The following is a 23626-nucleotide window of genomic DNA, read 5'->3' on the forward strand; positions in this document are numbered from 1 at the left end:
CCCCAGCTGCTCAGGTCTAGGAAGCTCCCCTCCTCCATCTCCCCTGTGGGTGGGTGCTGGGGGGGCTGCCATCACATGTGGCTTCCTTCCTCCCCTGCTGCAGCCTGCTGCCCCTCACCCTAGCCTCACTGGGGATGGGGCTGCCCCTTGCTCAGCACTGGGCAGAAGTGGGGGGGGGCTCACAGGGCCAAATATCACCAAAGCCCCAGCAGCTGCTCAGGTGAGTGAGGGTCACCCCAGATGTCCATCTCCCGGCCGGAAGTCCCCTTGGCGTCTCCTCCAGGTGGGTGCCGGGGACTGGAGAGAGGGCTCCCAAGCATGTGTGTGCCTCCTCCCCCCTCCTCTCTCCCCCTCCCCGTCCTGAGGTGCTACAACAGTCTGCCCTCTGCTGCTCTCTATAGCCTTAGGCAGAAGCAGCGGCAGGCAGCCAGCAGCACAAGCAAGAGAGAGGAACGGGCTGTTTGGGCTGTTTTATTTTTTCAGGCAGGAAACCTCCGAGATGGTGGGGGGATGACCTCCAGGGCGGGGGGCAGGGCCCGCTCCAGGCAGGGCCAGGGGAGAAACCCAGCTCCAAATATTGGTGGAGCACAGCCCCCAGCCTTGAATATTCCTGGTGCTTGGGCACCATGAGCCCATATTACCTGCCGCCCCTGCTTCTGGCAGCTCTTGCTTGTGACCCCACAGTCTGTACTGCCATGTCCTGCCATCTGCCTGAGCTTTGGTTGGGGTCTAGTACTGGTTGAAAGCTGTTAAAATTCTCCGCTTCCCCCTTGCATTGCAGAAAGGGTAATTTACACAGAGCACTCTGCTTGCTAATCTGCTATCACCTGTGAACTACAAACATCAGACAGCACCAGCCATTATGCTAATTGGGGATAAACAAGTCACTACAACATTGTATCAATTACAGCCAACGCTCTAAGAGAAATTAAAAGTGTCTTGGGAATCTTTGCAAACGGGTTGAACACTCCTTTAGCTCCTTCACTCCGTTATCTGTGAGGTGGCTGGGGAAACTTCAGTGGATCATTTTATGCCATTAGTTGAAATCTTTTGCTTGAAAAAATATTTTTGATGAAAATTGCCTTTTTTTAAAATAGAAAAAAGGTTTTTTTTGACATTTTCTCAATGAAAAAATTATATCTATTGGATATTGAAAACAATTAAAAACTGAAAAACATTAATGAAATTTTTTTTTAAAAGTTTTATTTTGTTATGAAATTTTTCTTGGAAAATCTTTGCCATTATCTGACCAGCTCTGTTAGTTTCTAATACCCCTTTAGCCCTGTCTGACAGTATCCCGCTACCCATCTCAAAGCACTTTGCAAACAGTAATTAATTCAATCCCACAACCCTCTGCAGGATAGATGAGTGTCATCATAACCCACTTTGCAGATGAAGGAAAGAGGTGGCACAGGGAAGTAAGTGAGTTGGGATGTTGATCCTGCACCTGTTGAGACAATGGTAAAACTCTCATTGGCAAGGTGGATTTGATTTAAATCATGATTTAAATCACTAGTCAGGAAGACTATTTAATCATGGTTTTCTACATAAAAGTGCATTCTTGTTGGTTGTTATAACCTTAATACATCTTCTTCACAATTCAGAGATAGATGTAGGTTTCATTTTTAGAAGGTACACACTATACATTTTTAAACAGTGATTTATTCTGAAAACTTTTCAGATTAGTTTTACAGCTATATCTGAAAATGAATGATTGTTTGGTTATTTCATTTACCAAAGGTAATTGAAGCAGATACTTATGAAGTCACTGGGAGGTGAACTATCTCCAATTCAACAGGTTAATCATTAATATTTGGAGGATTTTCTTGCCATGCTGTATTAGGAGGAGAACATCACCAGACAGACATTTAAATTGCTTTATTTAACTAAAACAACAACGTTATATATTCTGGACTTTTTTCTTCAACAGCAAACATATAATATTTTAACAAAACAAGCATATGTCCCTCTTGTCTCACATTTATCTCCAGACTTCTCCTCCTTATCCACATCTATTCCACCCCAACAATTTTCTATTCATTGAACTTTTTGAAACTTGGCACTTTTAGAGCGAGGTAAGGGACTGACTCTGTGTACACAAATTTGCAGAGGGACAATAGGGTTGAGGGCTGTTATTTCTCACCTCTATATATAATTTATTTAAAAACATTTTTACTGTTAACAAGCATGTTACCTCTGGAGACACAAATCCACAGTTTGAGAACTGCAAAACTAAGCATCTCTGATGGTATCTTCTAGACTGAGCACAGAGTCCCATTGGGTAGACAGAGAGATTAACCTAAATAATCTATACAGAAGCCCATGGAACCGCATAAAATTGGGTCCCTAATCCATGAACTATTGGAACTCATTTACAAAACTTTTCTTACACATTACAGGAATATATTGTCTCGTACTATCGAATTAGAATTTATAATCCCTATTTCATGATGAGATATCTGAGCTATAATGTATCTTAATTAAAACTATTTTTAGATAGATTTTTTTTCCTCAAAAAGCATTTTATCAAAAAAATCGATTTTTTTTTTATCCACCTTGCTCATTGGCTTTAACAGGAGCAGGCTTTGGCCCTAGCCCAAGGGCACTCAGCAAGTCAATAGCATCCTGGGAGTAGAGCCCAGGAGTCCTGACACCCAGTCGCCTCCAGTACTTCAGTAAACACCACTTGCTCTCAGCCAGAGGAACCCAGGTGTCCTGATTCCCACTTAGCTGCTCTAGGCACAAGACCACAGTCCCCTCTCAGAGCCAGGGATAGAACTCAGGAGTCCTGATTTCCTAGTTCCTTGGTCTAAATACTTTTGCATCTTTGGGTCCATACACACACTGTATGGACCCAGTATCCTTTCAGCTCTGCTAGTGGTGCCAGTGACTACAGACGTTTTAACCCCCACGTCACTGAGGCTTGCTCTGAGCAGGGCTAGACAACATGCCAGTAAAAACGCTGATGGCTGGAGCTGATCTGATGATAATGGGGGGAAAGGGCTAGTCTACGTAGAGCCAAAATCGTTCTCCCCAGCATTCCCTGACTTACAGTGATTCTCCCGAACAAGTCACCCATGATGCATTGCAGTCGTGTTTGTACATGTGTAGCTGAACTCTTTGAAAGTGCTGCTGGCAGGAGCTCGCACGTAAACTTTGCTGCCTTGCTTTTGCTGAATGTTTAAAAAATATAGTAATAATTATTGGTTTCCCGTTTCCTGCTGGAGCCCTTAGGAGCTTGGTCAAGAGGGCAGATTTTAGACTGTGCCTATTCCTCTGATGGGCATTGTTGCCACCTTGTTGGAGTGGCCAATATGTTCTGTTTTTGTTTTGTTGCTGCCACGGTGGGGGGTGGTGGTAGAACTTTTCCAAATCCTAAGTGTGCAGTTTGTCTGTGTTGATTCGCTTCGCCAACAATCCCTTTGCTGCAGAGAACTGTGTTCTCTACCCACGTGGCTATTAAAATACATTGCCTCTTAAAAAACACACAAAGCCACCTTCATTTAGGGATACACCCAGCTTCAGTGAGCCAGATCATTAGCCGCGATAAATCAGCATTGCTCGGTTGAAAGCATCAGCCACTTTTCAGAGGAGATGCATTTATTTGTCAGTCAGTGGAAATAGTGGAATGAGGCTGAGAATCTGGCTCCAAATCGTTGCAGTTTTGTTACCCAGGTCCTGCACGTACCATAAGTCTCCCCATGTGGCTTCTAGACAAATATCTCTTGGCTGCATTCACAGCCTTGCGCCTCCTTCAGCGAGTTTACTTTCTCTTGCCTTTCTGTACTGTTCTTGGCACTACCTAAGCAAGGGTATTGTCCATTAATCTATTTGAGAGTCAGAATTCCTGCAATCCCTAATCTTCCCCTGCAGATGTTGCAGGTTCTGACATGTTCCCTAGAAGCTGTATTCTTTTTTATTATGTTGTTGTAATTATTATTATTATTATTGCACTACTCTGTTGACTCCTGGCCCATTTAAATGGATAGTCATCCCAAACATTGCACAATTCAATGCACAAGCCGGGTTCCTTTTTCTAGCTGCATGAGGCAGTGTGACAAGTGCCAGACTGGGTGCCCAAACACCTGAGTTCTTCACCCAGTTTCACCCCAGGCCTGCTCTGTGACTCTGGCAAGTCACTCCTTGTGTGTCTTGTCCTGCTCTGCTGTAAAATAGGGAGAAAACCTACTCTTCCAGGGGAAGTGTGTTGAGATACTAGAGACTTTACAGCACCTGCGGCGTGGTAAGATCTCTCATGTAGCTGCTCTATGCCGATGGGAGAGAGCTCTCCTGACATAATTAAACCACCCCAGTGAGCAGCGGTAGCTATGTCAGCAGGAGAAGCTCTCTCACCGACATGGTGCTGTCCACACTGCCACTTATGTCAGCGAAACGTATGTCACTCAGGGTGTGTGTGTGTGTTTTTTCACACCCCTGAGCAGCATAAGTGGTAGTGGAGACGTGGGAGTGTAGAACATCATTGTTCTGTACCTGATTAAAGCTGTGATCGCTAGAGACAGGCCTGAACCACAAAGTCCAGAACCAAAGCTCTCCAAGTTTTGTTCAGAGGTGGGGGTTTGGTTCAGCCATTGTAAAAGAGGGCAGGTACCACATTCATCTCTGGATCGGGATCTGATTCTAGCCCAATATTCAGAAGGCTTTTGGTTTTCTGAGTTACCCTAATTGTCCGGCCTCATTTTCATAATTAAAGACATAATTAAAGATGTTAATTGCATCAAAGCAGGGACTGGGCATCATCTTTCCTTATGCATTAACTGATCCTGTCACCTTCCTTTTCATTTTTATTACTCTCTCCTCCACCTTTTCCTTGGAGCCAGAAAATTTTGGTAAACTAGAAATGCAGGAGGAGGTGGCTTATAAAAGTCCTCATTCCACTGCACTGGCTGCTTTCCCGTTCAATGATTCTAACATGGACTGTGGCTATCCATTGATTGCATTGTAGAGGGAAGGGCAAGACACTGCCTCATGCAGTCTGCAGCTCCCTGTTCATGGACCAGGCCCATTGTGCCAGGCACTGTGCAAAGACAGAGCACAGAGATGGATGGTCCCTGTCCCAAAGAGCTTGCAATCTACATCCATCTTTCGACACTGGGCTCTTATAGGAACAAGGTAAATGACCTAAACCCCCGCTCCAGACCTTCTCAGGGTGTTTCAGTGAAAGTCTGGCCTCCAAGGCAGATGGTTGTGCCAAATTCCTATAACTGAGCTGAATCACCATCCCGGGGCTGGCTGGCTGAGTGTTGATGGTGTCTCTCTGAGATGCAGCCCCCCAGGGTTTGCATGTGGATTCCATCTATACAGCAAAGAGGAGAGCCTAGATGGCTTTTCCAGGGGAAGGAAACGGAGGGAGGAGGAAAAAGCCATCTGCCAAGCCAATTGTTAAGTCTGGGGGATTCTTTCTCAGCCTCCTTTGGCCAGAGACCATCCTGTTTCTTTTAGCACTGTTCCCCCCCGCCCTCTCCCGCAATGCAAGTTATATCCTTTCAAGATTAGGTTGCTCCCAGGATCCCCCTGTATGCAGCATACAGCGCTGGCTTTGTTTACCTGGCGATTCCAGCTATCAGTAGCCAGTCACTGGGGTAGCTTCACTAGGGCAGAAGTGCAGGCCCAGGGTACGTATTATCCGGTCAAATGGCTGTGGGGTAAGTCTGCTTGATAGACTAGGAAGGAGGCCAGAGCTGGGCAAGGGGAGGGAGAGGAGCAGAGAGGGAGATCAGGTGTGTGATAACAGCAAGAACAAGGATTTTAAACACAAGAAGGATAATTCTGAACTGGTTCCTGGTCTATTTAAATTGTAGGCTGCTCTGGGCAAGGACTTCCTGATACTCTGTGTTTGAGCGTGCCCAGCATAATGGGGTCCCATTCTTGGTTGGTCCCTAGGCACTACTGTAATAAACGTAATAGTCATAATGGGATTTCAGAAGCTGGATACTGGGATTCCCTCATCTCTTTTCTCCTACCACATGCACTAGGTGTCCCCATTCTGTGCATCCCGAACTCTGCTGTCACATATTGGGACCGTTCCATCACATAGCTGTGGCTTCCATTCTAGGTGTGTTCTACACAGAGGATTGACTGGCATTATCTGCTTGCATGGGGCAGTGCGGTTCTTAACCACCCAGAGCTCTACTGCAATGCTTGGAGAGCTTGCTACCGTAGAATTGCCCTTGTAGTCAGGAGGCCGGATAGTCCGTCTTCTCTGGGGTCAAATTCCCCACACACACCGTGCACTGGGCCAGGACTAGGCCTATGTATGAGGCAAGGCCCAATTTTGAGGGCTTAAGTAGGACTAAAGTGGTGCCTAGCCTTGTGGGTACTCTGCTCAGGGGTGAATTTCACTGTACACATGGGGACAAATCTTCTGGGCCTTCCTTACCCAGGCGAGACTTCCAGTGGTTGTAGTGAGATTTGCCTGAATGGGGGCTGCGCCGTGAGCTCAGGGGTTGGCTCACAGCTCCTGATGGACCCGAACCAAACCACTGGATCAGTTCCCAGATCTGAACAATGCACTTGGGCCACTAATCTTTATACCAGGACAGCCTCAAGCTTAGATCCAAACTTAAAATGTGTTTAAAATCTGAATCCAGACTTTGCAGCTTGGGCCCCATCTCCCCTGTGAATGTTGGAGCCCCACCGCCTCTCCCCACAGGCTGGCAAATCAGGCACAGGGCCCCCACCCCCAGCCTCTGAGGGCCTCCATTGTGACTCTGGTGCTGCTGTCCGCAGTGTCCACCGTGCAAAGGAGTTGAATCCAGACTCGCTGTGGGGAAGGAGGGAGGCAGAGGCCGTGTTTGCACCAGTGATCTCTCCGTTGTTGTACCATATGGTTTCTATTCTCTTTGACAGAGGAAGCTGAGGTTATTTGAGTATCCCTTGGCTGTAGACTGGCGTGTGTGTGCAGACACAAAGAAAAAGGAGGGTGCAAAGAGGGAACTTGCAAAAGAAGCTCCAGGTTAAAACAATTTGTGTAATAATAATTAATAAAAAAGTCCAGAGGCCTGTTGTATCCAAACCAGATGTCTGAGCATCACTGCTGCCAGCAGAGCTGGTGATCCGACACAATGGTGGGGCACAGAGCACCAGTAGGTGCTCCATCTCCATCAGTCTTCTTTGTTGCTGCTTTCCCTGCACGCACTGTGTTTTAATTTTTAAAAAAGGGGCGGGGAGGAAGGAGAGGAAAAGCCTGCTGCCTTCTTTGGGAGGTGCATTTGAGGCAGAGATTAACTCCTCACCTTTCCTGTCCTGGGACTCAGGAGAGGCTGGGCAAGAGGGGAAACGGAGAGAGAATCGGTCTTAGTTATCCCTGGACTGGAGCTGCACTTTGCCCCGGTGGTGTGTTTTCTGCGGTCGGTTATCTGGGATTATGACATGGGCTGAGGTGCCTGTGCACAAGAGAATCCATGGGCAGGTCATGGGACACCAAATACTGTCTCCCCCCACCCCCAATCATTTACAGTGTTTATCAGTGTCCCTTGTGAGCTGGCAAATGTGCCCCGACCCAAACCTGCAGGGCACTCTGCAGCTGCTGTGCGGCTAAGGAAATACGCTTGATCTGAGCTCGGTTTACTGGCGGCAATGAGAACCCAACAGACTAGAGCGTGTGCACTGGGCTCCTAACTCACCGAGCTACTGGGTGGAATTCTCTGCCCTGTGATTTATCACAGTGTTCCCGTCTGGCCCTGGAATCTCTGTATCCATGAGGCACCCTCTGAGCTGCACATCCAGGGGCCTGATCCTGCGCTGTCCACTTTGTGCAGTCATTTGCACCAGTGCCAAGTGGCTGTAAGATGCCAGTTCTGAAGGGTAGCATTTGACACCCCGTTGTGCTGGTGTAATAGAGAATTGGATCTCCAGTCTTTAGCCCCCTGCCTCTTTGTTCTTTTCAGAAGGTCCAGGGGAAAGTTCTGAACTAATAATCCTGGAGAATAAATATATGCTGGCAGTATCGCAAATGTCAAACCTTTATAAAATCATGAGTTGTGTCCCAAAAATCAAGGGCCTGGCTTACAAATCATGAGATTTGGAGGGAAAAAAACCCAGCAACTGTTGGATTCTTTTTCTTTACCTCTTTATGTCTGGGCCTTTAGAGTGCATTCGGGTCCTGTTTTCAAGCTTTTCTCTGCAACCATAAGTGCCAGAAACTTCCTCTTTTCTTTTTAATGAAAGTGGAGATTCTCACCTAACCATGTATCAGAGGGGTAGCCATGTTAGTCTGGTTCTGTAGAAGCAGCAAAGAATCCTGTGGCACCTTATAGACTAACAGACGTTTTGCAGCATGAGCTTTCGTGGGTGAATACCCACTTCTTCAGATGCAAGCATCTGAAGAAGTGGGTATTCACCCACGAAAGCTCATGCTGCAAAACGTCTGTTAGTCTATAAGGTGCCACAGGATTCTTTGCTGCTTCACCTAACCATGTTCATCTGTGGTCAGAAAGTGCCTTGAGAAATACACCAAATATAGCAAGACTCCATGACAGACTGACAAGAGCAGTCTTGTGATGCCTACAAGTCATCACCAGTTATCCGTCACTTTCCTGCCCCTTCTACTTGGGCTATGATTGTGGTACCATACGGGACAGAACCAAGACCCCAAAGCCCCATTTCTAGAGCATTGATTGCTCTGGCAGCTAGGTGCTGGTCTTAGCCTTCCTGGTGACAGAGGGCCAGAACAAACCCTGTGCATCACTGAGACCCTGAAAGTCCCTGTTTTCTACCTTCAGTGGGACATATGTGCTGCAAAAGGCCACGTACTGGAACATTTCACCCTTAAGCATTGCAATGGGAGCTGAGCTCTTTTGAAAATCTGGCCCAGCAGTGGCTGCAGGACACTTGAAAACCCAGCCCTGAGTATCTGATCTTTTTCTTGATTCTTCCCAAGCTGTCAGCTTGAATAATATCCCATGACTGCAAACTCCAGTGTTCCCCTTATAAAACGCCTACCCTCAGAGGGCAGCAGAATTAAAACCCCGACAACCTCTGCCCCATAACCAGCCTGTCCCCTTTTCCATTTTCCAGCTGCCTTTCTGGGAGACATAGCATTGGACGAGGAGGATCTCAGGTTATTCCAAGTGGACCGACTCGTGGACCTCAAACGCCGCACCTTTGAGAAAACAGCCACCAACACCTCAGGTACAGTAGCACCTTAAGAGCGGTAGTGACTGTTCAGCTGCCAGAGCTCTTTACTCTGGTCCCTTCTTGGTGCTTCCTTTAGATGCCGCCGCACACGGGGGGGCTGGGGGGGGTGGAGAAGAGTGGGGTTGCCAAAGTCTTTCGCAATTAGTGCTGTTTGGTAGGGTTACTGAGTGCCCCCCAGCCCCAAAGCAGAGGGATGTTTCTGCCCCCATCTGCTGAGCCGCTGATGTTGGGGTGGTCCCCAAGGTCACGTTTCTAAATGATTTCTGGCGGGTAGTGTCGCATGGCGTGCTGCATAATGGAACGGCGGGAGAGTCCCCAAAGCAAAGGGCAGGGGATGGCTTGACCTAGGGCCCCTTGAGAAGACGGGATCGTGGACTGAAGTTTTCAAAGGGTCCTGATGGGAAAGTCAATGGGAATTGGGAGCCCCACTCCCTGAAAGCCCCTTTGAACACTCCATCCTGTATCGATAGCCCGGTATTCGTTACTGCGGAACGCCTGGCTGCAGGACGCTGTCAGAAGGGAGAGCTTGACCCTGTGGTAGGGCACTGGCCTGAGAGTCAGGAGGCCCCAAGTTCCCAGCTCTGCCACTGCTATACTGTGTGACGTTGGGTGAGTCATGTTACCTGTGTCACTCAGTCTGGAAATGGAGATCGCGACACTTGCCCATCTTGACTCAGTGCTTTGAGCTTGAGTGATGGGAAGCACAGAGGCTTATTATTTATGTCCTGGTTGCCTCTGGCGGGGCCTGTCTTGTAGCACTCTTAAAAGGAGCAAGATGTAGAAGAGATTTAATCCCCTCCCCCCCATCTTCAGATGCTTGATATCATGATTGTTTGTAGTATCCATAGCACCTAGGAGCCCAGGCCCTGGACCAAGACCCATTGTGCTGGGTGAGGTATGAACGCAGAACAAAGGGATAATCCCTGCCCCCAAAGAGCTGGCTGGCTTAACCCTGAGAGCCACAGGTAGGAAGGACACTTCACCGTCTCCAGGAGTCTCTTTCTGTGCCACATACAAATCACAGACCCTCCTGCTCTAGCTCTGTTCACCACAAGCCTTTAACTAGTGACTTGTGCAACCCTAACACCAGGGCTCCCCAGCCCTGTTCTCCTGCCTTTCTTTCATCCTCCCCGCCCCACACCGAAGATAAACAGAACAGCCTGGCCAGCGCTGAAGGATTGGATAGACCTTACCACCCATCCTGCTGAGAGGCAGGGGTCATTAGCCCTGCAAGCTGCTCCACTGTTAGCTCAGCTGCTAGTCCTGAGACCGACTGAAAAGGGGGTAGCCACCTCTGGCATGGCTCCACTGATAATATTTGCAGGCTGCATGTCCATTTGGGATAAGACAAAGGTACCCCAGCTCACCAGGGCCAGTTCCCATAGGCACCTCAGGGAAGCTGTTTAACCATTCACATTCCCCTGGAGTTCCTGGGGATCTATCCTCGAGTCTTGCTGTCTCCCTGGCAGTGGGATCTATTAGGCTGTGGGGAGACTCTCCCCAAAGAGAAGAGCAGACGCCCCATTGCTTGGAACTGTAATAGCTGGACTAGGCAAAGTGCTGGGAAATAGAAGGGACAGTCCTGCCATGGGCCCCGGGGGCAATGGACCAGTCGAGAGCTAACAGGTTTTCTCCATCTGTTGTTTCTCCTACCTCATGCACCATCGTCCATTCTGGCTGAGATTCTGTAAAGTGATTAGCCCTTGGGATACCTCTGTTCTCAGGTGCTCGGACTGAGGCCGTCCAAAGGGGCCTGACTTTCAGACAGTGCAGAGCCCCTCCCCTCTGGTGACATGACCCCTTTAAGGCATCTTGAATTGGGCATCCAAAGTCACTCTTGAAAAATCTCTTCCTATGAACCAGTCAGGGGTCCCAGGGCAGAGCTAGGGACACAGTATAACCCCAGTGCCCTACGCCCTTCCCACAGACGTGGGGGCGGTGGCAACTCGCTCTCCTGTCCTGGATCCTGTCCGTCGCAAAATCAGCAAGCCCTGTGCACCGTCTCCTTGCCAGGGGGCCCATCTCTTGGCCACACCATGTCCCTTTGCAACCCCGGCCCATCCCGACAAGCAGCATCTTCCATGAGCCCTTTGATGGCAGCATTCCAGGCTATTTGGAGACAAAGAACTTGGTGCGCTCCAGCTGCTTTTATTTCATTATCTTACAGAGACAGGCAAAATTTTGGAACGGCTGTGATTCCCAAGCCAAGCACACGTCACTTGAGATCCTGGGGGCACTAGCTGGCCTCTGCTCTGCCCCGTCCCGATCCAGCTCAAGAGGGACCAAAGCCGCTGTCTCCTCGGCACTGTAGAGAACTGGTGGCTTTGGCGAAGGCCATGCTAGACGAGTAATTAGTCCATCCTGCCTGTAACCTGGGCTAGTGGGGTGGTCACATCCTGGCTTTCCACTGTGAAGTGTGATGTAGACTCATTCCTGAAATGAGCTCGGTGGTCTCATCGTAGTCCCTGTTCTCATGACCCTCAAACTGGGCCTTGGATTCATGCCCCCCAGATGTAATGGAGCAGGGATTATTGATCGGTCTGGTGTGTTGGGTTCGTTGGGCCAGGTCCATCGCTGGCATCACTGAGGTCGGTGTTACACCAGGGAGGCATTTGGCCTGGGGACAGTCAGGTCACCAGGACTAAATGAGACGCTTCCATGGTCACACCCCCTGCCTTCGCTGCTCTCATGCCCCCAGGAATCAGCACCAACAGCACCAGCCTGAAGTCCAGGAGGCAGCAGAAGAGGCAATGGAGGCGGGGCCAGGCGCGGTCTCGAAGCCGCCGTGCTGCCACTTCCCGTCATGAGAGAGTGTGGCCGGATGGGGTCATTCCCTACGTGATCAGCGGGAACTTCAGTGGTGAGTGGGGGGTGATCGGCACATGCTGGGCCTGTTGGCTCAGTACGCTGGGAGTGCACATTTCATTGCCATGCTGTTTTCCTTTCTCATCCTCTATTGCTGAGGAGAGAAGGGCTCCGACATGGCAGCAGTGCGGTCCAGTGGTTAGAGCAGGGGATTGGGCATCAGCAGGGGCAGCTCTAGCCATTTCACTGCCCCAAGCACGGTGGCACGCCACGGGGGGGCACTTTGCCAGTCGCCCGTACCGCGGCTCCGGTGGACCTCCCGCAGACGTGCCTGCGGAGGGTCCGCTGGTCCCGCGGCTCCGGTGGACCTCCTGCAGGCTTGCCTGCAGATGCTCCACTGGAGCCGCGGGACCATCGGACCCTCCGCAGGCACGCCTGCGGGAAGTCCTCCGGAGCTACCTGCCGCCCTCCCGGCGACCGGCAGAGTGCCCCCCGCGGCATGCCGCCCAAGCACGCGCTTGGCGTGCTGGGGCCTGGAGCCACCCCTGGGCATCAGGACACCTGGGTTCTATTCCCAGGTCTGCCCTCAACTTGCTATGGGACTTTATATGAGTGGCTTCCCCTCTATGTGCGTCAGTTTCCCTGTCTGTTAAAATGGGGGTGATGATGACTAGGGCCCTGTCAATTTCACGGTCATAGGATTTTAAAAAATGTCATGATTTCAGATATTTAAATATTTCACGGTGTTGTAACTGTAGGAGTCCTGCCCTAAAAGGGGCGAGGGGGGTAACACGGTTATTGTAGGGGGGTTACTTCTGCGATACTGCTGGCGGCGCCACTGCCTTCAGAGCTGGGTAGCTGGAGAGTGGCAGCTACTAGCCGGGAGCCTGGCTCTGAAGGCAGAGCCGCCGCCAGCAGCAGCGTGGAAATAAGGGTGGCCTGGTATGGTATTGCCACCCTTACTTCTGTGCAGCTGCCTGCTGAGCTGGGCCGTTGGTCAGCAGCTGCCACAATCCGGCCGCCCAGCTCTGAAGGCAGCAGCACAGAAGTAAGAGCGTCATGGCATGGTATTGCCACTCTTACTTCTGTGCTGCTGCTGGCGGGGCGCTGCCTTCAGAGCTGGGCACCCTGCCAACAGCTGCTGCTCTCTGGCCACCCAGCACAGAAGTAAGGCAGGCAATATCACGACCCCCTACAATAACCTTGCAACCCCCTCCCCCCCATGACCTCCTTTTGGGTCAGGACCCCCAGTTTGAGAAATGCTGGTGAAATCTGTAAGGTGTAGGGTAAACGTACAGTAACTCCTCACTTAATGTTGTAGTTATGTTCCTGAAAAATGCAACTTTAAGTGAAATGATGTTAAGCAAATCCAGTTGATTGCTGCGGGCAGGAGGCGGGGGAGGAAGGGGAAGACGCTGATCCATGGGGTCTGCCAGTGGGTGGGAGGCGCTGTGGGGGGCATAGGGGAGCTGATAGGGAGGCTGCCAGCTGTGGACAAAGCAGGCAGCCAAACAACGTTATAGCGAAGCACTGCACAACTTTAAATGGAGCACGTTCTGTAACTGAGCAGGGACGTAAGATTGAAACAACATTAAGCGAGAGGATGTTAAGTGGGGAGTTACTGTACACAAAAGTCCAGATTTCACGGTCTGTGACGCATTTTTCACAGTCGTGAATTTGGTAATGATGACTCTTACCTCCCTTGGTAAGAAACCTGTGCATGCAACTGCTTCCACTGAGAACAACAGGAACTGCTGGGTGCTGGGCTCCTTTGAAAATCCGGCCCTGCAGTGCCACGTAAGAGTGAAAGATCATTGCTCATTCCAGCGCGTTGCTCTGTCAGGTGCTTGAGGACCCCTGCGACAGGTCTGGCTCAGACGTATTCCTGTGCTGCTCCTCACCCACCTCAGCAGGGTCTATTGTGATTATTTATTATTGTAGCACCTGGGAGCTCTAGTTACGGCCCAGGGCCCCCTGGTGCTAGGTGCTGTACAAACAGAGAACAAAAAGCCCCTGGGGCTTAGAGTGTAAGGAGCTGAACTCCTGGCCTCTCTTGCAGGCAGCCAGCGGGCGATTTTCCGGCAGGCCATGCGCCACTGGGAGAAGCACACCTGCGTCACCTTCTTGGAGCGCAATGCTGAGGAGAGCTACATAGTGTTCACGCACAGGCCATGTGGGTGAGTGGGGCTGAGGCCGCTACCAGGTGGGAGGTGGTTATCGTTCACTAGAGCCCAGGGGGACATTGTGCGCTGGACAGAATTGCCCAAACTGGGAACTGAGGCTGAGATTTTCAAAGTAGACCAGGGGAGTTAGGTACCTACTTCACTTTGAAATTCAATAGGAGCTAAGCTCCCATAGGACCCCTTTGGAAGCCCCAGCCTAACAAGTAGGGCAGCATTGCCTAGTGATTAAAGCACCTGTGCTCTAATCCACTTCTGACTTGCTGGGTGACCTCAGTTTCCACATCTGCCCAGTAGTGATAACAGCACTGGGAGGACAGGGAGGACTCGTTCTGTAAGGTGCTTTGAGATCCTCCAATGGAAGGGGCGAAAGGAGGGCCTTGAATTAAGAATTATGATTTTAATTATAAAAGACATTGGCAAATTGGAATTCAGAGGAAAGGTGGCAGAAAATTATGATGAGCCAAGTTTGAAATGTGGGTGCCTGGCTTGGCAGTGCAAAGGGCCTGACTCTCCTCTCACACTGGTGTATCTCTGCTGAAGTCAAGTAGCTATGTAGTGTAAAAGTGAGGAGAGAATCAGGCCTCCAAGTTGCAGGCAGCCAGTGGAAATTTTATTATTTTTGTTACAGCAAGGCCTAGAAGCCACAATCTGTGTTGGGGCCCCATTGTGCTAGGTGCTGTACATGCACATGGTGAGAGTCAGTCTCTGCCCCCAAGAGCTTACAATCAGAATAGACAGGACTAGACAAAAAGTAGGAAGGGAAACTGAGGCATGGAGTGGGGCAGTGACTTGGCCAAGGTCAACCAGCAGTGCAGTGGCAGAGCCAGGGATAGAATGCAGATCTCTGGAATCCCACTCTAGACTATGCTGCTTATCTGACTCTCCCTCATTTGAAAGAGCAAGTCCATAACATACCATTGCATGCTATGGGGTCCAATCCCACAGCCCTTGCCTACCCAGACGGTCTCATTCAAGTTCACAGGTCGTCTCGCTGCAGGCCCAGGCCCAGTGCTAGAAGCAGACCCCATGTGCCATTCCGGTGCAGTCCCGTCTGTTGGGGTCACTGCTTGTGATCATTCAGCAGAGGCAGAGTGTGTCAGTGCTCTGCTCTAGTGCCAGGCTGGGGTAGGTCAGGCTCTAGGGCCAGATGTGGCAGGAATCCATTTGCTCAGAGGTAGGGGTGGACTCCTCCCCTGTGTGATGACACTCAGCTGCCGGTGAACAGAGTGGTGGCTTGTGGGAGCACTAGTTAGACCCAGTTAGGTATCTTGGCATTGAAACGCTGCCTAGCAGAATTTGCTCTGCCCTAGCTCAGTAGAAACTTTGGTCCTGATCCTCAAAGGGTATTTAGGCCCCTAACTCCCATTGAAATAAATGGAACTTAGGCACCTAAATAACTTTGAGGATCTTGCCCTTTTGTGCCTGATTTGGGAATTTCTTTTTTAAGGAGCTGGGTGCAAAGATCCTTTCAATATAGCAATACAAATTGGGGTTGCCCAAGTTGGCCCTCCTGGCAGGATAAGAGGAAACACATTGCCACACAGTTATGCTGTGGAACTCATTGCCACATGATATATTTGAGGCCAAGAGTTTAGCAGGTTGAAAAAAGGATTGGAGATTTTTATGTGGCTAATAAGACTAGTCAGAATCCTAGTAGTAAGAAAAAAATAAAACAAGAGCTGGGGAAGAGAGAGAAATCTTCATGCTTCAGGGCATGTGCCAACCTCTAACTAATGAAGGTCAGGAAGAAACTTTTCTTGGAGGGCAGGTTATCCCACATCCGCCTTTCGCAGAGTTTCATGCACCATCCTCTGAAACACCTGGTGCTGGTCACTGCTGGAGACCACACTCTTGGCTAGGTGAAGCTCTGCTTTGACCCAGTTAGGTGGTCCCTATGTTCCTGTGATTCACAGACCCGTTTGTACACAGTGTGCATATGCCTGCAAATTGGAAAATATGGTAGAACAATGAGGATGGATTCAAACAACCCAGTCTGATTGTGCTGGTGAAGCAGCAGTGAAAAGTAGGTGGGGGATGTGATAGCTGTCCACATAGACAGCGAGAAAGAAGGAGAGTCTTTGGAGTGGAGGCTGAAATAAGATGAAATTAAGCAAGGGAAGATGAAGGTTGCTCTCAGCAAATGTTTCCTGACAGGGAGATGTATCAGGCTGTGGAAGAGCCTCCTCAGGGGAAGTGGTGGATTCTGCAGGCCTTCAGCTAGCCTAGTGCATGGATCAATCCTGGGCTGTCCAGGCTGGGTAGACAGGATGGGGCCAACCTGCTTTATTCCATCTCTACATCAAGGCAGAAGGCAACTCTAGCTGGAAGGAGGGCTGCTCCCCAGCATGACAGGTGCTGCTTGTGCTCAGCAGATGTGGTGAGCTGGGGAGGCAGCTTTTTGCTTGGAGCTCCCCAGCCCAAGTGCTGGAGCTGTATGAATGCCGCTTCTCCTCCCCGTACCTGTGTGTGGTACAAATGCAGTAAAGCACGGTTATTAATTAATCCTCTGGGGCATAATATTTGGTTTAGCAGAGTCGATCCACGGGGGAGCAATGAAACCACCCTCCTCCCACAGCCAGACAGTAACAGCCAGGAGCCCTGCTCATTACCCAGGAATGAAGCCTCTTGGTGAGAGACCAGCAGGGACTTGGTGCACTGCAGAGGTGGAGGAGCAGGAGTGATGAACTTGGTCATGCTCCAGAGCAGCCCCTATTGGCCAGCATAAGTAGCAATGCCAAAGCATGGCTCTCTGAAGGTCCTAGGATTCATTCACCCCTTTGTTAAGTGACAGTGGGTTCAGCTTCTTGGTTGCTTGCTTTGTTCAGATCCAGTTCTTCCTCTTCCACCTCAGGCGTGCATAGCCATAGAATAAGGTGCACTATTGAATGAGACAGCTGGATTTGCTAGAAGCCTGCATGCTGAGCTGAGAGCACTGAGCAGCTGAGAGGAGGTGCCCAGTATCTCACCAGATCAGGCCCTAAAGTATACATTTTACCTTGATTTGCTGGCAGCACATTCAGGCTTCCAAAAGGAGAAAGCGCCTCTCTCTGGCTACTCAGCCCCGTGTGGCTTTGGCTGACTCTGCAAATCTTTAAGGAGAGGAGTAGACAAACATAGGGCATTCCCCGAGGACCCACCTCTAATCGCAAGGGAGAGAGAGACGTATCACAAAGTGCAAGATGTTAGAACCATCACCCAGGAAATGTCCATGCATCCTGAGCCACGGGGCCAGATTCTGACCCCATTGGGAACTGGCCAACACTCGCTGAAGCCAGTGAGGATCTCCCCATTGACTTTAATGGGTGTATAGACCAGGGTGCGTCCAATGACTTCAGGGAAGGTAGAGCAGTCTGTCCCACCGAGTGCAGAGTTCTCCTTGCTGGCCTCAAGTGGTGGGTGCATCCTGGGGTTCAGTTCAGAGCAGCAACCAGCAGCACGGATGCTCATGCAGATCTCGTCAGAGCTCTCGGAGCCTCTGGAGTCTGGCCAAGAGCCTTCCTGGTGGTATTTTGGCTCTTCTAGTTGTGGTCCCGGCCGGAGCGCAGAGCTACAGAAAGGAAACACAATTGCTCTTTGGCGTTAACCCCAAACTGGTCCCAGGCAAAGATCCAGGCCAGGTCTTACTCCATCCAAACTGGTTCCCCCATCCCACCTGGGGCAGCTTCCCCCCGTTGCTGGTGACATTCACTTTTCCAGCTTTCACTTTTCCATCCCACAGGCAGCTGCAGCCTCTCAGCCCTGTGGGACGTGCTGAGCCTTCCCAGTTTCCGACTAGACCCTACTCGCGTTAAAGTCGCACAGGCTTTCATTTAAATAAAACCTGGGCAGGCCATTCAAAGTTTCCAGAGGGTAATGCTTTTCCAGATGCGCTGCCTCTTGTGGAGACATTACAGCGCTAACACTTACGGCCCTGCTGATTTCCAAACCATTCAAAGGGTCATGATTTCCCCATGGTCAGAGCGGGGGCACTTCCTTCTCCACCCAGCTCTCAGACGTGCCTCGGTCATGGGAGGAGGCGGTAGGGTATCCTCGCAAGTGCAGGTTACTCCCAACCTTCTATCATGCGATTGCAGACCCCTGCCCATCTAGGGATCCTAGGATGATGGATGGAGCCCTAACTCTAACCCCAGACCACTTAGCGCCAGGGGAAGTGCATAGCTTTAAGGCCATTAACCCCTTGGAGACTGGCATATCAGCACCTCTTCCTGAGCCCTGCCCTCGGAAATGGCAGTGATCAAAGAGTTAAGGAGAGTTGCTGATTGGCTGGCTGATCTCATTCCTGCTACGCATGGGGTTCGATGGGGCGCTTATTCCTCCTCCCCACCCACCCCAGGTGCTGCTCCTATGTGGGCCACAGAGGAGGGGGACCCCAGGCCATCTCCATTGGCAAAAACTGTGACAAGTTCGGCATCGTGGTTCATGAGCTGGGTCACGTCATCGGCTTCTGGCACGAGCACACGCGCCCAGACCGGGATGACCATGTGTCCATCGTCCGGGAGAATATCCAACCAGGTAAAGGCCCCTGCACTCCTCTCTTCTACACTCCTCTCCACTTCCCTCTTTGTCTATCCTCCCCTTCCCTTCTGCTCCACGCCCGGCACCCTTAAGGATGGGACTGGGAAGTAGCTGGCAGTAATCAGCCCATGCTCGTGGCTTATCCAAGTTCCCAAGCCCTTCCCCACCCGCTATTGCCTCCCTTGCTTTATTCATGCCTCTGTCTCCCCCGGTTTCCGCAGGGCAGGAGTATAACTTCTTGAAGATGGAGCCTGAAGAGGTGGAGTCCCTGGGCGAGACGTATGATTTCGACAGCATCATGCACTATGCCAGGAACACCTTCTCCAGGTAAGAGTCCAAGGAGATGTTGCTTCAGTCACTTGCTCAGCCCACGTGCACATAGAATCATAGAATATCAGGGTTGGAAGGGACCTCAGGAGATCATCTAGTCCAACCCCCTGCTCAAAGCAGGACCAATCCCCAATTAAATCATCCCAGCCAGGACTTTGTCAAGCCTGACCTTAAAAACTCTAAGGATGGAGATTCCACCACCTCCCTAGGTAACCCATTCCAGTGTTTCACCACCCTGCTAGTGAAAAAGTTTTTCCTAATATCCAACCTAAACCTCCCCCACTGCAACTTGAGACCATTACTCCTTGTTCTGTCATCGGGTACCACTGAGAACAGTCTAGATCCATCCTCTTTGGAACCCCCTTTCAGGTAGTTGAAAGCAGCTATCAAATCCCCCCTCACTCTTCTCTTCTGCAGACTAAACAATCCCAGTTCCCTCAGCCTCTCCTCATGTGCATAAGTCATGTGCTCCAGCCCCCCTAATAATTTTTGTTGCCCTCCGCTGGACTCTTTCTAATTTTTCCACATCCTCCTTGTAGTGTGGGGCCTAAAACTGGAAAACAATACTCCAGATGATGCCTCACCAATGTCAAATAGAGGGGAATGATCACGTCCCTCGATCTGCTGGCAATTCCCCTACTTATACAGCCCAAAATGCTGTTGACTCATATCCAGCTTCTCGTCCACTGTAACCCCTAGGTCCTTTTCTGCAGAACTGCTGCCTAGCCATTCGGTCGCTAGTCAGTAGCAGTGCATGGGATTCTTCCGTCCTAAGTGCAGGACTCTGCACTTGTCCTTGTTGAACCTCATCATATTTCTTTTGGCTCAATCCTCCAATTTGTCTAGGCCTGGCCTCTCCTACTGTAGCTTCTTTGTGAAAGCCACGCCTTGAGCCCGAGCCCTCTTTGATACCCTGTGGACCTGCCACAGGGATGAGCCTCACCCACTGCGTGAGGCATACAGGCTAGGATGAGATTCCCAGCTGGGCGCTCTCTGCTGGCTTGTTGGCCAGGTCGGGCTAGGATAATTGTCCCTTCTGCCCTGGGAAGAGGCCTGAGGGAACCAGATGCCTTTCTTGGGGGATGGGGGTTAAAGAAGCCAGGGCATGTAATAGGGAGGGAATTCGCAGGAGGAGGCAGAGAAAATTCCTTGACTCAGGCTTCTGCAGGTGAGCAGCTCCTGAGAAGCTGCAGAATTAGACCCCTAAGCCCATTTCATTACTGGCATCACTCCACTGATGTTAGGGAGGGATCCCTTGTCCGTGTGTGCCAGGTGATGAGCCTGCTATGGCTCTAGGGAGGTTCACCATCTCCCCCCTCTGAGGGAAAGCCAGGAGGGTACTCTCCTAAGGCAGCTGGGCACAGACAGACCCTACAGGTCTCTTGCTCCCCAGCCGGCGCTGCCCAGTGTCCCCACACAAGCTCTCCCACAAGTCCTGGCTTGGATTAGGCAGTCGGGGCCACTGACAGCATGCAGTGGCCAGAGGGGAGACGGAGAGTGGCCAGAGAGAGAAGCAGCCACCTTGGTCACCCAGCAGGAAGTTCACTGATGGCAGAAGAGGTGGGGAAATGGGTTGGGAGGTGCAGCCTCTAGCAGGGAAGCCTGCAGCCAAGGGCACTGAGAAGGAGAGGAAAAATAATCGGTGCCTCTGGGACATTCCTCCAGAATCTCAAGGCATGTCCTGCTCGAGGTCCCATGTGGAGGCAGCGTCCTTCAGGTGGCTGTGCCAGAGGGTCATTTGAGAGCAGCTCCTGAATCAGCCTGAGCTAATACTCCAGTAAAAGCCCATCCCAAGGCAGGCCCAAGCAAACAACTACTCTGTCAAAATAGTCCTGGCAGCACTTACAAGGGCTGGCCATGGCCAGCTGCCTCCGAGGAGTCAGGAGTAGGAGTTGAGTGTTTACCTTAGAAAGGCAGGGGAAGTGCAGCACTGGGCCTGGAAAACCCCTCATTGTCCGGGGGGGGAAGGCTATGCTCTCCCAGGCTGTGCACACCTGCCTCCCACGCTTCCCTTCTTCATCCCTGATTCAGTAATTCCTCATCCACAGCCGCTGTGGAAAGCCATATAATAGGGTGCCTAGGTACTAGCATGGGGGGAGAGAGGGAGGAAGGAAGGAGAAATCAAAAAGCAGTATTTAATAATGATACCCAGCTCTAAGATAACCATTTAGCTGTAGTATTGAGGCTTCTCCTGTGTCTTCTGCCCTTGCCAATGCAGGATTGTTCCCTGCTGTATATTCTCCAGGGTTTTGTCCCATCTGGGTTTCAATGTTTCAAACTCATGAGGCTCTTCCTCATTACCAAATGTTTCCTGCTCTTCAGCCCCAGTTTCTGCAGGTCAGGTGTATCTCATCCCATCTCCCATGGCCATGAATGATTCTCCCTATCCCCTCCGTGATCGCAAAGCTGGGGTCTCCTCCGAGGTGCATTGGAGCAGAGAGAGAGAGATGCACAGAATGTATTCTCACTTGCAGCAAGCCGTGTTTGAATCTTGATTAAGTGCATGAGAAATCCCCTTAGGAGAAGTTCACCTTCTGGCACAGCCGCAGCCAGGGAAAGGGCTTTGAAAATACAAATCGCTAATTACTGTATCTCATGGATCGCTGGGAGCGAGCCAGTGGCACCACATCTGGATTTGCCGCCGCAGCCTGACTGCATTGCGCTGCAGCCCACCTCCCAGCGGGTTGTGTCCTTACATGCTATGAGCTGACGATGTCCTCTGCTGAGCCTGTGGGCTCCAGATTATCCCTCCTTTTGTTGCTGCTGTTGGGCTTGTCAGTCTTTTCCCCGGGGAGGTTGGCTCAGCAGGTGAATCCCAGGTTGTGAATTCCTTTCGGCCGAGCCCATCAGTGTGCGCTTTGCAGACGCGTGTCACTGCAGGCTACGAAGGTGCAGCTGGTGCAGTTTCTCGTTGCTCTGTGTTTGTGTTGCTGCCTGGCGTGTTTCAGCCGGTACTATTGCCAGCTTCATCCACGCTGCCTGGGACGTGCTGCTGGGTCTTGCTTTCGTAAGAGACACACAATGTTCCCCAGATGGCATGAACCAAACCTAACCAAACCACCTGTTATCTGTAATGGAGGCAGGTCCCTCTGGCTATTTACCATGGAGTATAACAGGACAGGGGTCCAGATACACAGAGTCAGGCCTGAGTTAGTATGGGGGCTCCCTTCCACTGCTGGGTGTCAGCAGATTCAGTGAGACCAGCCAGGCTCAGGCCCCCATTCAGCAGATGCAGAAGCATGTGTCCAGTCTGTTGCAGTGACGTCAGCAGGACTACCCGGGTGCATAAAGCTGGGCAGGTGCTTAAGTGCTTTGCTGAATCAGAGCCTACAGCGTCCAAACGAAGCACCTTGGTCCTACTGGCTCACGTTTTCAAAAGTCACTAGCTGGGGCAGCCTGAACCAAAGGGAGGGGTCTTGGCTCTATTCCAGCTCTGACAGACCGGGTGACCTTGGGCAAGTCACTTCACCTCTCTGTCGCACCTTCCTTTTCTGATTTGGGTTGTAAACTCCTCTCAATGGTGCCCCAATCTCTAGATGCTACCATAATAATTTGAGGTGCCTTTGTCTTTGGGTGCCCAACTCGGGACCCCTCTTTGCAGAGGTGTCGAGGACTCTCAGCTCCAATTCAGGGCAGTGGGGGATGCACGCATCCATCTTCTCTTAACCAGGAGAGGATGGAAATTCCAGGTGAATTCTGCAGAATTCTCCACCAGTTAGACACCAAGCCTTCAGGCACCCTGAAGGAGGGGAAGCTTTTGAACAGTGTCCTGCTGATCTGGGAAGCTGGACATCTGCCCATCACTGGGTGAAGTGACATCTGCAGAGCCACAGCAGCCTTGAGTGCCGAGAGGTCCTGGCCCTCCATCAAGAACTTTGCATAATCACAGTTGCTCGGCACATTTTTTTTTCGTGAAAGCTGGGCCCTGGAGGCTCGATATGGGACAGACGCTTGGGCTGCTCCCTCATGATTCATATTCCCAGGATCATTGGCAACTCGCGCCATGGTTACTCACTGCAGAGCCGGCCCTGAAATTTCATCACTTATTTTCCATCTCCAGCCAAAGCCTTTTGAGGAGGAAAAAGGCTGGACATGGAGCATCCTCTAGGATGATTTGCCGCACATGGTGGTGGTGCTGCTGCTGCTGGTAGAGAATGTCCCATCTGCCTTGCCTTGTGTTGCTCTTTTAAATTCCATTGCCTCTCCCGTCTTTGCCCTGGCTGCCAGATGAGGGTCCCTGCCAACTGGGTGAAAAGTGTAACAATAACTCCACGGGCCAGGAAAGCATGCCTGCAGATCACTCAAGATGACAGGATGGAAACTATCGAGAAATAAAAGCCCCCCCTCCTCCTCCCCTTCCCCCCACATGCTCCCCCTTCCAGATTTAAACACGTCCATATGGAAACAGGAGCAGGGAAAGATTCCGTTCATTAATGGCAGAGTCCTGACCCGTGGGGGGAGAGAGAGCCCAAGCTGCTTGCACAGCCGCTCTCTGTCTCAGCGCCTGGTTCTCATTCTTCTTCATTTTCCTCCGTTCCCTCTTCCTCTCATTCTTTCATTTTCTCTCTCTCGGGGTATGTCTACACTGCCACAGTGCGTCAGGCCTGGTCTGCACTGGAAAAGGAGGTCGCTTTAAC

The 23626-nt window shown here is 50.9% G+C and overlaps 1 protein-coding gene across 5 annotated transcripts in view; it reads left to right on the top strand.

Annotated features, from left to right (window-relative positions):
- Positions 1-23626, top strand: part of BMP1 (bone morphogenetic protein 1) — an 89009-nt gene that overhangs the window by 31090 nt on the left and 34293 nt on the right. For 4 of the 5 annotated variants that reach the window (XM_045005568.1, XM_045005569.1, XM_045005566.1 and 1 more), the window contains exons 2-6: positions 9037-9150; positions 11855-12016; positions 14021-14138; positions 18478-18656; positions 18881-18986. In XM_045005568.1, the coding sequence (XP_044861503.1) occupies positions 9037-9150; positions 11855-12016; positions 14021-14138; positions 18478-18656; positions 18881-18986 (679 nt within the window). Of the gene's footprint in view, positions 1-6882; positions 6974-9036; positions 9151-11854; positions 12017-14020; positions 14139-18477; positions 18657-18880; positions 18987-23626 lie in introns of those variants that run through there. The other variant, XM_045005570.1, reaches the window with a different exon arrangement.

The sequence above is a fragment of the Mauremys mutica genome, chromosome 2 (assembly GCF_020497125.1).
Source record: "Mauremys mutica isolate MM-2020 ecotype Southern chromosome 2, ASM2049712v1, whole genome shotgun sequence".
Taxonomy (NCBI): domain Eukaryota; kingdom Metazoa; phylum Chordata; order Testudines; family Geoemydidae; genus Mauremys; species Mauremys mutica.